At 36.2% G+C, this 17,128-nt stretch overlaps 1 protein-coding gene across 1 annotated transcript; it reads left to right on the top strand.

Annotated features, from left to right (window-relative positions):
- Nucleotides 1–1,719: 1,719 nt before the first annotated feature.
- LOC138374899 (zinc finger protein 678-like) lies at nt 1,720–16,736 on the top strand (the record flags this gene model as incomplete). The annotated part of the gene is made up of 3 exons (XM_069458109.1): nt 1,720–1,784; nt 12,451–13,467; nt 16,682–16,736. Coding segments are annotated over exons 1-3 (1,137 nt in total), but the record flags the coding sequence as incomplete, so codon positions are not given.
- Nucleotides 16,737–17,128: the final 392 nt, after the last annotated feature.

The raw sequence follows: 17,128 nt of genomic DNA, 5'->3' as shown, positions 1-17,128 counted from the left end.
TTTATAATGCTACTCAACATCATTTTATTTTTCATCACAGTGAACTCCCTTTACCTTTCTTCTGGCCTATTCCAGTGGTGATGAACACCATTGACTTTTGCTTAATTTGGAAAACCTTTAATTTTTCTCTTGTTTTTGAAACAATATTTCCCAGAGGAAGCCTTCTTAGTTGGTAGTATTTTTTTTTTATCACTCTGGAATTTAGAAGATTCTCAGCTGCATCATTCTCCAAGTAATCTTGCTGCCATTTTACCAATATATTCTCCTTCTAGGAATCTTTCTTAAATATATTGGTCCACATTATTGTGTCCAATAAGTCCCATACTCCACCTTCAGTTGTGTCCCTTTTAAAATTTTGCTTCCATGACTCAATATTTATTTATTTATTTTTTGTTTGTTTTTCAGCTCATTATGGGGGTACAAAAGATCAGGCTATATACATTGTCCATGCCTCCCCATCCCCCCGAGTCTGAGCTTCAATTGTGTCCATTCCCTAGACAGTGCACATCACACTCATCATGTAGGTGTGCACCCCTCCCCTCCCCCCCACCCCATCTCCCCCAGTCAGAACTTCAAGCGTGTCCATTCCCCAGGCAGTGCGCATCACACTCATCAAGTAGGTATACACCAATCCCTTCCACCCAGCCCCGACCTCTGTCCAATACCCAATTGGTATTATTCCCAAATGTGCACCCAGGGAAACCAGTTTGCTGGTGAGTACATGTGGTGCTTATTTTTCCGTTCTTGGAATACTTCACTTAATAGAATGGGTTCCAGCTCTCTCCAGGAGAACCAAAGAGATGCCATATCACCATTATTTCTAATAGCTGAGTAATATTCCGTGGTATACATATACTACATTTTGCTAATCCATTCATGAATCGATGGGCGTTTGGGTTGTTTCCACATCTTTGTGATTGTGAATTGTGCTGCTATAAACATGACTCAATATTTATAAATGAAATGTCTTCAACTTTCTGATTCTTCTGCTTCATTAAGTGTGCTTCTGTGCTTCTCTAGTGAATTTTTCAACTCAGTTATTGTATTCTTCAGCTCTGCAATTTTGTTGGGTTCTTGTTATAGTTTTTATGTCTGTTAATATCTCAGTTTCTTCAGACATCATTTTGCAGATTTTGTTGTCTGTGTTTTGTTTTTGCTTGTAAGGGATGTTTCAGATGATGATTTTTAGTGTTTTTCAGATACTGCAAATATCCCCATTTCTTAAGCGTTGATTCCTGGAGATTATGTTTTTTGTTGCTGTGGGACAGGTTTTGTGAATCCTCTGCATTCCCTGAAATCTTGTGATAAGTTCAGTTAATTTTATCTTTGTTTTTACTTGTACATTGTAGTTTTGTGTGACAATATTCAACTCTGCTCACTTTAACACAGTATGATTTACTATTCAAATAGGAATTAGTGATTTATCCATTGCTAAAATAATTCTCTATGTGTTTGCTTGCCTGTATGAGTAAAAATTATGTCTACTTTGTTTCAAACTTACTTATTTGTTTTCTTGGTTTGTGGTATATAATTTTTTTATCTTGACTGGGTGAGTAGTCATAAAAATTGTAATTTCAGCAGCTCTTTATTGGCAAATGTATATTATATTTGTGTGAGAGAAATAATCATGTAAGGAGACTTCAAGATGGCTGACAAGAATCAAGGCTTGTTGGATCTTTCAAGTAGAACAGTTGAGAATTCAACAGAAGGGAGTGGAGGATGATTCCTGGTCAGCAGTGGACCATAGGGTCTGAAACAAGTGGAGTCTGGGACACTAACAGCAGGTACTGAGCCTCTGAGAAGAGAGGAGGATAAAAGGTAGCAACTGGCCCAAACAAAATCACAGGACTTCTGGAGTCCAGGGAAAAAGTAAGGGATTTTGACCTCCCCCACCCAGGTGCCTCAGGCATGCAATAGGATGCATGTCTCTCATCCAATGGGAGTGTGCTATAAGCAACAAGAGAGCCAGCATCACTGCACCTGGACACCACCTCCTCTGCACCTGATACACTCCAGGCATCCCAGGAAGTAATTTTGGCTTAAGGTTCTCATAGCTGTGTGACCACACTCACACCATAGCAACTGCCAAAGCACCTTGCACTGAGAGATTAAGCCTGCCTTGGTCAACGGGTAGCACACTTCCAGCCAAAGCTGCACTGAGTGACTGAGCATGCCTTCGGCAATGGGGTGCAAACTACCAGCCAAGCCTGCCTTGGAAAGTATAGCTGGTGCTGCAACTCAGAGAGGAGGAGGTTGGCCTGGCACTCAAGCTTCCTGAGAGTGCTACAGGAAAACCATGACCCATTCTCGCCACCATAGCTGATGCTGGAATTCTCTGTGCTGAGATGCCCAGTTCTCTGTGCCATGGGTGCATTTTCACCTAGGTCTAGCAGCGTGGCCTCAGCTTGTGATCTTCCCATTAACAGGCACTTGGTGCATGTGCCTGCTGACAGCACAGTCAACAGGATGAGAAGCATTGGGGAAGGGTCCCAGTTTCAAAATCAGTGAATGAATCACTGTGTCCATTGGGAGGGTGTGGAGAGGATAAGGAAAACACTGGTCTATCAATGTTCCCCCTCCAAACCTCCCCTGGAGAACTGCCATATTGAATTTTGCTGAACCAGGGAGAATCAATTTGCATAAGTACTGGTTTCCATGTTAACTAAATAAATCTGGTGCCTCTGTCTGAATTAGAGCAGCTGCCCATAACACCACTCAATTTAATAGAGAGTTCAGCTTGATCCAAAAGTTCCTTCAGCTGCCAGTATTCCCCAAGGGGAAGTGTCCACCTGGCAGAGTTTCTTGAGTAGAGAGAAGACACTATAGTTGAATGTGGTCACTTCAGCCCCTTCTGGACCCAGAGGCATGGAATGGACCTTTAACCCATACATATCTGTGACTAGGATTTGTGGATCTGGAGGACAGCATAATCCACCTAAACTCACCCAGCCTAATTCCCCACCTGCCTCTTCTGTGGTAGTAAATAAATGACTTACATGGAGTTTTTCAGGGCCCCCACCAACCACCTGGGGCATTGTAGGGCTTCTCCTGAGGAACTAGAGCTGGTCTCAGGATCCAAAAACAATAGTTTACCTTCTTCCTTCCTGCAAACACCACCTACTGACCGGGAGATAAACTCACATGCCTGTTACATTTACTCTATCATAGAGGGTGTAGTTGATTCTCACTCACAAGCACCAACTGACTCAGAGAATAAACTGTGCATATCATTATCTAAACAAAAGAAAATCCAAAATAAAGAAGCAAAGTCTGCATTTCCCTGATGATTAGAGATGTTGAGCATTTTTTCATATGTATGTTAGCCATTCTTATATCTTATTTTGAAAATTTTCTATTCATGTCCTTTGGCCATTTTTTGATAGGGTTGTTTGATTTTTTCTTACTGATTTTCCCGAGTTCTAAATAGATTCTTGTTATCAGTCCTTTATCTGATGTGCAGTATGTGAAAATTTTTTCCCATTCTGTAGGTTGTCTGTTTACTCTTGTGACTGTTTCTTTGACTGGGCAGAAGCTTTTTAATTTAATCAGGTCCCATTTATTTATTTTTGTTGTTGCTGTGATTGCCTTAGGGGGTCTTCTTCATAAATTCTTTGCCTAGGCCAATGTCTGTAAGAGTCTTTCCTACATTTTCTTCTAGAATTCTAATAGTTTCACACCTAAGGTTTAAGTCTGTTATCCACCATGATTTGATTTTTGTGAGAATGCCTAACAAACATATGAAAAAATGCTCAACATCTCTAATCATCAGGGAAATGCAAATCAAAACCACAATGAGATATCACCTAACTCCAGTGAGAATGGCCTTTATCAAAAAGTCCCAAAACAATACATGCTGGTGTGAATGTGGAGACACCAGAACACTCATACACTGCTGGTGGGACTGCAAACTAGTGCAACCCCTGTGGAAAGCAATATGGAGATACCTTAAACAGATTCAAGTAGACCTACCATTCAATCCAGCAATCCCATTATTCGGCATCTACCCAAAAGAACAAAAGTCATTCTATAAAAAAGACACCTGCACCCGAATATTTATAGCAGCATAATCCACAATTGCAAAGATGTGGAAACAACCCAAAGGCCCACCAATTCATGAACGGATTAGTAAAATGTGGTATATGTATACCATGGAGTATTACTCAGCTATAAGAAATAATGGTAATACAGAATCTCTTTTGTTCTCCTGGAGAGAGTTGGAACCCATTCTATTAAGTGAAGTATCCCAAGAATGGAAAAATAAACACCACATGTACTCACCAGCAAATTGTTTTCCCTGATCATAATCTAAGTGCACATTTGGGAATAACACCAATTGGGTATCGGACAGAGGTGGGGGGTGGAGGGAGGGGATGGGTGTATACTTACATGATTAGTGCAATGTGCACTGTCTGGGGAATGGACACACTTGAAGCTCAGACTCGGGGGGCTGGGGGGGCATGGGCAATATATATAACCTCAACTTTTGTACCCCCATAATAAGCTGAAATAAAATAAAAAAAAAAAACAAGCAAAGTCTGCTCCAGATGAGAAGGAACCAGTGAATAGATTCTGGACGTATGAAGAATCAGAGTGAAGCATCATCCCCAGATGAGAACACCAGCTCCCTCACAATGGGTACCAACCAAAAACAGAATATTGAAAGGACATATGAAGTATGTCAAACATTGATAGGAAGGAAGCTTCATGAAATTCAAGATAAAATGGAAACCCAACACAAAGAAACCACAAAAACTATGCAAAAAAACAGTGAAAAATTTACAAAAGAAATTGAATTGGTAAAGAAAAATCAAACAGAGTTTCTAGAAAGGAAAAATTCATTCAAGGAACTACCGATCACAGTGGAATGCCTTAAGAACAGGTTACATCAGGCAGAACAAAGAAACTCAGAACTTGAAGACAACACCTCTCAATTAAACAAGTCAATCACAGAGATAGAGCAGAGAAATAAGAGGAATGAGCAAAGCCTATAAGATACATTGGATCATGTAAAGAGGCCTAAGATAGGAATCTTAGGGACTCCTGAGGGTGAAGAAGAAAATAAACAAGGGTTGGATAAATTGGGGGGGGAAATTAAGGAAAATTTTCCTGTCCTTGCTACAACTCTACATATGCAGGTACAAGAAGCTCACAGCACCCTTGGGAGATTCATCAAGAGACAAAAACATCACAACACATTGTCATCAGACTGGCCAAAATAAACATGAAAGAGATACTCCTAAGTGCCGTAAGGTGAAAGGAACAGGTAACTTACAAAGGAAACCCCATTGGACTAACTGCAGATCTCTCAACTGGTACCTATAAGTCAAAAGGGATTAGGGCACTATTGGGTCTTCTCAAAGAGAATAATGCCCATCCTAGATGTTTGTGTTTTCAAAAATTAAGTTTCACTTGAGGTGAAAATAAAGTCTTTCTCAAACATGTGAACACTGAGGGAATTCGTCAAGAAAAGACCTTCCTTGAAGGGAGTACTCAGAACTTCATTATTCATAGATCAGCATGATAAACACTTAACAACATGAAATCACCCAAAAGCTAAGGTAGAAGTCCAGTGGCTTAAGAGATAAAACAAACCAACAACATTCAACTCAACAGGCTGAACAGAAATCCACCACATTAATCAAATATTTCAATAAATGTGAATGGTTTTAACTACCTAGTGAAGAGACATATGCTAGCTGAATACATAAATATACAGAAGGCAAGTATCTGCTATCTTCAGGAAACACATCTAACCCACAAGGACTCATATAGACTGAAGGTCATAGGACAACATTCTGTGCTAATGTAAACCCAAAGAAAGCTGGAGTAACAGTTCTCATATCAGATAACGTCGTCTTCAAATCAACAAAAGTACTGAAAGAGAAAGATGACCATTATATAGTGATAAAAGGAATAATTCTCCAAGAAGGTATAATAATCTAAAATATTTATTATGCATCAAATACAGGAGCACACAGATTCATACCCCAAAATCTACTTGACCTAAACAAGACCATAGATAATACAACCATAATGCCAGGGACTTCAACACCCTGCTGACAGAATTATACAGCTCCTCCAAGCAGAAAATAAACAAAAAGACAAGGGACTTAAATAAAACTCCAGAACATACGGGCCTACCAGACAATTACAGAACATTCTATCCAAAAAACACCAAAAAATACTTTCATCTCATCAGCTCAGAGGACATTCTCTAAGATTGATCATGTCTTAAGCCATAAAAAATGTCCCCCCAAATTTAAAGAATACAAATTATACCATACATTTTCTCAGACCACACTAGAATAAAATTAGAAATCAACAACAACAGAAACACTTATCTCTACACAAAGTCATGAAGACTAAACAACATACTGCTGAATGATTGGCAGGTCAAGGAGGAAATTAAGATGCAAAAGAAAATATTCTTTCAACTAAATAATAATGGGACACAAGGTATCAAAATCTGTGAAAACAGCTAAAGCACCCTCAGAGGAAAATTCATAGTCATAAATCCCTACATCCAAAAGACAGAAAGGTAACAAATCAACAAGCTAATGAATCAACTGAAAGAACTGAAAAAGGATGAGCAAACCAATCCCAAACTCAGCAGGAGAAAGAATATAGCCAAGATCACAACAGAACTAAATGAAATTGATAACCAAGGAACTATACAGAAGATTAATGAAGCAGAAAGTTGGTTTTTGAATAGATAAACAAAATTGACCTGCCTTTTATGAGATTAACCAGAAGCAGAAAAGATAGGACTCTAATAAGCTCAATTTGGAATGAAAAAGGAGAAATTACAACTGATTCCACAGAAATACAAAATATCATCTTTGAATATTCTAAAATTCTCTATGCACATAAACTTGAAAACAAGGAGAAAATGGACAAATTCTTAGAAACACTCAGCCTCCCTGGGCTCATTCAGGATGATATACAATTCTTGAACAGACCAATATCAGGACTGCTATTGGAGCAGTAATAAATAACCTTCCTTAACAATAAAGTCCTGAACCACATTGTTTCCCGCCTGAATTCTACCATACTTAAAAATAAGTACTGGAACCTATCCTTCAGAAATTATTGTGCAATGTTCAGAAGGAAGAAATCTTCCCCAACACGTTTTACAAAGCCAACATGGCCTTGATACCAAAGCCAGAAAAGGACCGAACAAAAAGAAAAAAATTACAGACAAATATTCCTTATGAATATGGATATAAAATTTCTCAATAAATTCCTAGAAAACGGAATTCACCTGTTCTTCAAAAAATAATCCATTATGATCAAGTGGGCTTCTTTCAAGAGATGCAGGCATGGTTGAACATATGCAAATCTATTAATCTAATTGCATACATGAAAGGGAAATAAAAACAAAGACCATATGATACTGTTAAGATTCATAGAAAAAGCATTTTACAAAATTGAGCCCCCTTTTGTGTAAGAATGCTTAAGAAAATAGGCATTGAGGCAACTTACCTCAAAATGATAAAGCCCATATATGACAAACCCCCAGCCAATCTCATAGTGAACAGGGAAATATTGAAAGTATTCCTGCTTAGGACCAGAAAATATTTCCCTCTATTATAAGTTTTATTCAACATAGTACTGAAAGTCTTAGCCAGAGCAATCAGGCAAGAGAAGGAAATAAAGGGGATCACAATCAGGGCAGAAGAGATCAAACTATTGCTCTTTACAGATTACATGATCTTAGAAAACCCCAAAGATTCTGACAAGAAACTACTGGAGTTGAATAATAAGTTCAGCAGAGTCTCAGGTTACAAAATCAATAGCCTTCACATGGGCCAACAACTGTGAAACTGAGAACCAAATTAAAGACTCACACCTTTCATAATAGCAACAGAGTAAATGAAATACTTAGGAATATATCTACCTAAGGAGGTGAAGGACTTCTATAGGGAGAATTACAAAACACAGAGGAAGGAATCAGAAGAGGATACAAACATATGGAAAAGCACATCATGCTCATAGATAGGCAGTATCAACATGGTTAAAATGTCTATACTACCAAAAATAATCTATAGATTCAATAAAATCCCTGTTAAAATATTAACATCATTTTTTATAGATTGAGAAAAAGTAATTCTATGCTTCATATGGAACAGGAGAAGACCCCATATACTAAAAGCAACCTTAAGGAAAATGAACAAATTGGGAGGCATCCATTTACCAGACTTTAAGCTATAGTGCAAGGATATAGTAACCAAAACAGCGTGGTACTGTCACAAGAACAGGACACAGATCAATGGAAGAGATCTGAGAACCCAGACAGAAAACCATCCTCATATAGCCATGTGATAGCAGACAAGAACATACACTGGGGAAGGAATCCCTATTCAATAAATGGTCCAGTGAAAATTGGATAGCCACATGTAGAAGACTGAAACAGGATCTGCACCTCTTATCTCTCACAAAAATCAATTCACAGTGGATAAAAGACTTAAACCTGTGTCATGAAACTATAAGAATCCTAGCAGAAAATGTTGAAAATACTCTTACAGACTTCAGCCTAGGCAAAGAATTTATGAGGAAGACCCCCAAAACTATCACAGAAACAACAAAAATAAGTAAATGGGACCTGATCAGACTAGAAAGCTTCTGCACAGCCAATGAAAGTATAACTAGAGCAAATAGGCAAGCCTAGAGAATGGGAGAAAATATTTGCATGCTATATATCCAATAAATTGCTAATAACTAGAATTTATATATAACTCAGGAAAATCAGTAAGAAAAAAATAAAACAACCCCATTAAAGGTATGCAAAGGACATGCACAGAAAGTTTTTAAAAGAAGATGTACTAATGGGCAACAAACATATGAAAAAAATGTGCCCATGTCTAATCATCAGAGAAGTGCAGATGAAAACCACAGTGAGATATCACTTTACCCCAGTGAGAACGGCTTTTATCAATAAGTCCAAAACAAGTGTAGGTATGTAGAGAGATAAGAACTCTTATATATACTACTGGTGGGACTACAAACTGGTATAATCTATATGAAAACACATCAAAGTACTAAAAGTAGAACTACCATTTGATTCGGCAATTGCACTACTTGGTATCTACCCCATGAAAAAAGTCATCCTATAATAAAGACATCTGCACTTGAATGTTTATAACATCACAATTTACAATTGCAAAGATGTTGAAACAACCTTGGTAATTATAAATACATGCACATAAATATATGTATTAATACATATAAAATGTGGTATATGTATACCATAGAGTAGTACTAAGCCTCAAAAATCAGTGGTTAAATAACACACCTTGTGTTATCCTGGATTGTGTTGGAGCCCATTCTTTGAAGTATCACAAGAATGGAAAAACATGCACCACACATACTCACTATCAAATTGTTACCAATTGATCCACACATATGTGACCAAATGGAAGCAAAAATTAGCAGGTATTGGACAGTTGTAAGGGGATGAAGGGGTTGGGAAAATTCACACCTAATGAGTGTGGTGCACACAATCTGTGGATGCACACACTTGTAGGTTTGATCAGTCGGTGCAAAAACAATAAATATAGCCTAAATGATTTACTCTCATAATATTTTGAAATTAAAAAAAGAATCAGTTTTATAATATGTAGGAAAGTTTTGAAAGTCTCATAACTGTGTATCTCTTTAAGATATTATTATTTTAATTATTGTAAAATCACAAAAATTACAATCTTAATTACTTTTAATTATTCACACCAGTCATGTTAACTACATCTTCATGCAAAATATGTCTAGAATGTATGTATTTTGTAAAACTAAAATTCAGTACACATGAGAAAACTACCCATTTTCCCCATTGCCTAACTGCTGACAAACAACATGTTTTCTGTTTCTAGGAGTGTAACTGGTTTAGAAATATCATACAAGTATAATCTTGAGATATCTGTCTCAGTGTGCCTGACATTTCATTAAGCATAATGTCATCAAGGTTTGTCTCTACTGTGGCTGTTATTAGATTATCTGTTTTTTTTTTTTTAAGCTGAGAAATAATCCATTATTTCTAAATTTCAAATTGCATTTATCCTTTCATTTGGTAAGGGCAGTTTGGGTTTCTTTCATCTACTGGCCTTTGTGAATAATGATGAAATAAACATGAGTGTGAAGATACCTTTTTATTTTACAATATGTGCAACAGTTTATATTTGTGTTCCTTTTTGATTCATTGGTCCAGTTTTCTGTCTTTTTGCCAGTAGAAAACTTCATTGACTATTGTAGCTTTTTTAATGTTTTAAAATGGGGAAGTATGGTACCAATAGCATTGTTTCTCTTTTTGATGATTGTTCAGATCTTTGTGGTCTCTTGAGATTCCATATTATTTTTGGGTTTGCTGTTTCCATTTTTGAAAAAATTAAATTGAGAATTTGAAAGGAATTGCATTGAATCTGTAGACCACTATCGACATCTTCACAGCATTAAGTCTTCTCCTCTTGAACAAGAATGTGTTCAAAAGTGTGTTATTTTCATATATTTGTGAATTTTTCTGTGTTTCTTTTGTTATTTGTTTACAGTTTCATTTCATTCTGGTCAGAAATTAAAGTGTGTAAAATTTCAGTTTTCTAAAATTGGTTAAGACTTGTTTTGTGGCCAAACAGGTAGTTTGTTAGGAAGAATGTTTTATGAGCTATCAAGAAGATTGTATTCTCTATTATTCTGTAGAGAGTTCTCTATATATCTGTTAGGTCTAATTGCTCTACAGTGTTTTCAAACCTTCTGTTTTCTTATTCTTAATTTGACTGGGTTTATTATTATTGAAAGTGGAATATCAAAGTATCCTATTATTTTGCTGTCCATTTCTTGCTTCAATTCTGTGAATGTTTTCTCTATATATTTGTGAACCTTGATGTGAGATAAAGATAGATATCATATATATGTATTAATTTCATGGATTCTCAGTGACTGACCTCTTTTTATATTAAATGTCCTTGTCTCTTGTGACAGTTTTGGCTTAAAGTATATTTTATAAACTATAACATTTTCCACTTCAAATGTAATGTGCCTAATATAATTTTGAACTCCACTGCTCTCATATGCTTAAGGTTTTCATGGTATATCTTGTTATATCCTGCCAGTTTTAGTCTATTGTTTTCACAAGATAGGAGGTAAAGTCTCTTTAGAGAGAATATAGTTGGATTTTTTAATCCCTTTATTTAACTGTGTCTTCTGACTTGAAATACTAGTACATAAATATTTACATAATTTTCTCAAAGGGAAGGACTTATAATTTCCCTAATACTAACTGTTTTATGTAACTTTTGTCACTATTATTTCTTTCTTTCCTCTCCTTTTCTCCTGCATTGTGTGCCACTGATATTCCTTTGTGTATCTCTATAAACATTGTCCTGATGTTCCCTTGAGAATTACCTAAAATCCTTTGAAGTTGCTGCATACATTGAACTGATAACTACTCAACTTCAGTTGCATACACAAATTCTTAATCTTTATGTCTGCCCCCAACCTTATGATATTGATGTCAATAATTATGTCTTTTTATATTGTATATCAATTAACATATGGTAATGCTCTTTTTTAATTTTGTCTTTCAAATTTTATAGCATAATTAAGTGTTTTTGTACCATCATTATAATACTGCATAATTTTATTTTTGATATGTACACACCATTCCCAGAGAGTTATGTAGTTGTCATAGAAGACAGGAACCAGCTTTTGGAAAGGCCATAAAAAACCAGATGTATGGACATATGTGCCAATAGTTTCATTCTCTTTCAAAAGGGAGTCCAGGAGATGGGATTTTACTACTAATGTGATTCCTGTACATCAGCGCAGAGGAAGGGCTTTGGTAGGTAAATGTAACAAACTTTCCTTCCAGTTCCATTTGGTTCTTGGTGTCATTCTCATCTGGAGTGCTATGAACTATTAGCAGTTATGATTTCTCAAAAAGTCATGTTTGTAAGTATACTTTTAAAGTCATACATCTGTGATGGAAGTAAGACCATGGTATTCTATTGTGCTTTCTTGCTAATGTGCTTGGTATAGTTTTATACATTCAAATTGTGAAGTATATTCACCTGAGTCTAGTTAGTGAGATACTTTGTTATTTTCATTTATTTCAGAAATGTCTTCCCATTGCACCCGAGACCTATTACCAGACCAGGGCATACAAGACTCATTCCAGAAATCAATAATGAGACTGTATGGAAGCTGCAGCCTTGAAAATGTACACTTAAGAGAAGACTGGGAGTGTGCGGGTGCGAGTAAGAGGCAGAAAGTATATTATGATGGTCTTACTCAATGTTTGTCAACTACCCATAGGAAAATTTTCAAACATAATAAATGTATAAAAGTCTTTACCAAATCTTCAAACCTAAATACACATAAGAAAAGACATACAGGAGAGGGAAGTTTCAAGCATAATAAATGTGGCAAAACTTTTAACCACATCTCAAAACTTTCTGCACATAGGAAAATTCATACAGGAGAGAAACCCTACAAGTGTGAAGAATGTGGAAAAGCCTTTAACCACATCTCAAAACTTACTGCACACAACAGAATTCATACTGGAGAGAAACTCTACAAGTGTGAAGAATGTGGCAGAGCCTTTACCCACTCCTCAACCCTTACTCTACATCAAAGAATTCATACTGGAGAGAAACCATACAAATGTGAAGAATGTGGCAAAGCCTTTAGCCGGTGCACAGACCTCATTCAACATAAAAGAATTCATACAGGAGAGAAACCTTACAAATGTGAAGAATGTGGCAAAGCCTTTACCCGGTGCTCACATCTTACTGAACATAAAAGAATTCATACAGGAGAGAAACCATACCTGTGTGAAGAATGTGGCAAAGCCTTTAACAGGTGCTCACGTCTTACTGAACATAAAAGAATTCATACAGGAGAGAAACCCTACAAATGTGAAGAATGTGGCAAAACCTTTAGCTGGTGCACAGACCTCATTCAACATAAAAGAATTCATACAGGAGAGAAACCTTACAAATGTGAAGAATGTGGCAAAACCTTTAGCCGGTGCACAGACCTCATTCAACATAAAAGAATTCATACAGGAGAGAAACCTTACAAATGTGAAGAATGTGGCAAAGCCTTTAGCCGGTGCTCAAACCTTACTCTACATAAAAGAATTCATACAGGAGAGAAACCATACAAATGTGAAGAATGTAGCAAAGCCTTTAGCTGGCGCACAGACCTCACTTTACATAAAAGAATTCATACAGGAGAGAAACCCTACAAATGTGAACAATGCAGCAAAGCCTTTACCCGGTGCTCACATCTTACTGAACATAAAAGAATTCACACAGGAAAGAAACCATACAAATGTGAAGAATGTGGCAAAGCCTTTAGCCAGCACACAGACTTCACTCAACATAAAAGAATTCATACAGGAGAGAAACCATACAAATGTGAAGAATGTGGCAAAGTGTTTACCCAGTGCACAGACCTCATTCTACATAAAAGAATTCATGCAGGAGGGAAACCATGCAAATGTAAAGAACGTGATAAAGCCTTTACCCAGTCCTCAATCCATACTCTGCATTAAAGAAGTCATAGTGGAGAGAAACCATACAAATGTGAAGAATGTGGCAAAGCCTTTACCCAGTCATACTGGAGAGAAATCCTACAGATAAGAATGTGGCAAAACCTTTACCCGGAACACATACCTTAATCTACGTAAAAGAATTCATACTGGAGAGAAAACCTACAAATGGGAAGAATGTGGCAAAGCCTTTAATAACTGCTCACATCTTACTCAACATCAAAGAAATCATACTAGATAAAAGTGAGATAAATGTAATGACTATAGAAGTGCTTTCCCAAAGCATTGGCCTTAAAATGCACAAAAGTACTTATGCTGAAAGTAAAGAATAATAATGTAGAGCACTGAACATACCTTTACTTCTATCACAGTTCTTATTGGACATGGGAGAACTTACACTGAAGAAACCCTCCAATATTTTCTCAAGCATTGCTCAACATCAGAAAATTTTTAATAGATAGAAACCTTAAAAATTTAATGAATGTGAAAAAAGATTTATGCAGAATTTAACACAATTCTGTGTTAGAGAACAACACAGAATTGATACTTAAAACTACTTTACAGATATAATAAATTTCAGAACAGATTTAATCAAAAATCAAGTCTAAATAGATATCATAGGATTCACAGTATACAATGCACTAAGGCACTAACACATTCACCCATTTCTTTAAACCAGGTTGTTCATTATAGAGAATAATCCAGTTAAAATAGTTAGATAATTTATTTGCATGCAAGTTTTAAAAAAGAGAGAGATTTTTTGAGAGTTATAATTACATGTAAAATATACTTTCTGGTCAGGGTGGGGTGAAAATGTAACAAAGTATAATTTGTTGCATTTTTTGACAAGCAAATATTGACGTGATTCAACTCTCAAAGCAGTAGATGCTATGCTTTCATTCCTAGTGTGCATGTGAATGTGTGTGGTTAATGGTAGCTACATCACAGTTATTAGAAGTCTTTCTGTTAAGTAGGCATCATTCATGTACTTTTCCATGGAAAATTAAAAACACTGAAATGTAACATGTATGAAATGGAGAGGGGCTTTGTGGCTGACTTAAAAACAGTATTTCAAGTGATGTATAATGTAGGTATACAGACTAATATTCTTCTCGTTATAATCAGAATGAAACAATTACAATATTAGAAATAAATTGTTTTACTAATTGCAAATTAGGATGATGAAATAGACTGAATTTTGAAATATATTTAGATTACATGTAAACTTAATTTGTTTTATTAAACTAAAAAAGTTTTTAATGTGTTAAACATGTTGTAGATTGAATGAAGTGTTATTTTGCCACTACCATTAACCTATCTGATATTACTCAAAGTTGGAGGTAATGGATGGTAAAAATGTACAATTGGGTGACACACTAAAATGACATCATTTGTGATCCTTTTTTCAGTGGCTTTAAATTTCTAATACTTTGAAGAATAATGTTCTCAAAATTTTTAATTTTTATTATTTTTGCAATTGCATTGTTACTGTAATGCTTATAATAAAGATTGTTCACTTAATGAAAAGCCATACATTTCTGAACACTGAATGACTACTTCTTCCATTTTATTCTACAGTTTTCTTTCAGCATGCAACCTGTCTAGCCAGTGAAGCACAAATAAACATATTTTTTATTTACATGGAATCAAACATACAAATACATCATGGTAAGATGGACTTTAGTTGTAATAGATTTGCAGAGTAAGTAATTATGTTTGTGTGAATGTGGATGTATACTTATTTGGAAATATAAAGAAGAAATATTGGAAAAATAGGTAATTTCAAAAGTGTTGAGAATTTACTAGCAAACTAGAAACTTCAAAGATTCTGAAAGCAAAATTTTTTTTTTTTGCTTATGTTGAATTAATTTGTTTAAACCTCTAAAGCTTCTGGTTCAGAACCTGCCCACGCCAATCCTCTGTTCTTACATGCTTATTACTCATACTAGGCCTAATGTATAATTTTATTATTTCAAAGGTCATTAAGTAATCTTTATATGACATGCTCTCAATTATAAGAATGAGTTTTATAAAATTTAACGGTTCTCATAAAATAATCTGAAGGTATGAGTAATTCCACAGTGTATTAATTTCATTTTATTTACTTAGTACATTCTATATTTTCCTTCTAATTTGGGGAGTGTATTGAAAACACTTTTGGTTACTGCTTCTTTTACTTTTGGTCATTGACCTAATTGATTTATTGACTGTGTCAGGGTAATTTGTTCAGGTAAACACTAAGAAGGATTTATAAATTATGGGGTTGTTTTGATATTTAAATAGAAGGAACAAATACAGGATAGTGTTATGTATGTAATAGGTGCTTTATAATTAGCAGCAAATATTTCTGTGGGAGTGAGTTTGTGGCTCCAGGTAAGAGATTGAAAATGTCCAGGGTGAAAAAATGGCACTGACTTTGCATGTGGAGAGAGGAAACCTACAGAACAACCAATGCTTGGAATTTATAAGTGGAAACTCTGCTTCTTTGATTGCATAATTTTCTCCAGTTTTTTTGCTATCTTTTTATCTTCATTCCCTTCTAGAAATGTATCTAAGCCATTCTTCTTTCTGTCTGTACTTGGTGTACAACTTTCTCACTGTTGTGCTCACCCCCTGCCAGTTCACATAGTACTTTAAAAGTTCTGACGAGAAGTGCAGAATTTTTTAATTTGGTGAAAGAAAAATTTAGAGAGTTTGACGCCATTTATAGGTTATACATGCAGCATTCTGATTACTTAAGGTTAGAGAGATTCAGTGTCCTAAGCTAAAAGTAAGAGCCTTAAAGTACAAAGAAAGATAAATAATTCTGAATGCCAGAGGATTAAATCAAGAACTCAGTATTGTTTGCTTTGTAAAAGCAAGATGTTATTAGATCCTAACATATAATGTCATAAATATGAAAATAATTAAAATAAGTAAAGCATTAATAAGTGTGTGATGCATACGGTAAGCACTATATAAAGATACATCAGTTTAGGAAGATGGTGGAGCAGAGGTGACCACCTGGATTTGCACTCCCAGAGAGGAAGGCATGGATCTCAGTCTGCCACAATGCTAGAGGATCGCTCCCTGACAAGAACAGCAGTGTGAATCCACAGAGAATCAGCGTGGGACACAGAAAGCAAGAAAAGACTGAGGTGGGCCGGGCGCGGTGGCTCACGCCTGTAATCCTAGCACTCTGGGAGGCCGAGGTGGGCGGATCGTTTGAGCTCAGGAGTTCGAGACCAGCCTGAGCAAGAGCGAGACCCCATCTCTACTAAAAATAGAAAGAAATTATATGGACAGCTAAAAATATATATAGAAAAAATTAGCCGGGCATGGTGGTGCATGCCTGTAGTCCCAGCTACTCGGGAGGCTGAGGCAGTAGGATCGCTTAAGCCCAGGAGTTTGAGGTTGCTGTGAGCTAAACTGACGCCACGGCACTCACTCTAGCCCGGGCAACAGAGCAAAACTCTGTCTCAAAAAAAAAAAAAAAAAAAAAAAAGACTGAGGTGAACAGGAAATAAGATCACAAAAATCTGGAGAGTGCGGAACGGACAATAGACAGCGGAGTGCAGGACGGACGATAGAGAGCGGAATGCGGGATGG

This window comes from Eulemur rufifrons, chromosome 24, assembly GCF_041146395.1.
Source record: "Eulemur rufifrons isolate Redbay chromosome 24, OSU_ERuf_1, whole genome shotgun sequence".
NCBI lineage: Eukaryota > Metazoa > Chordata > Mammalia > Primates > Lemuridae > Eulemur > Eulemur rufifrons.
The sequence above is the reverse complement of the archived record's forward strand: the minus strand, read 5'-3'. Positions and strand labels throughout refer to the sequence as shown.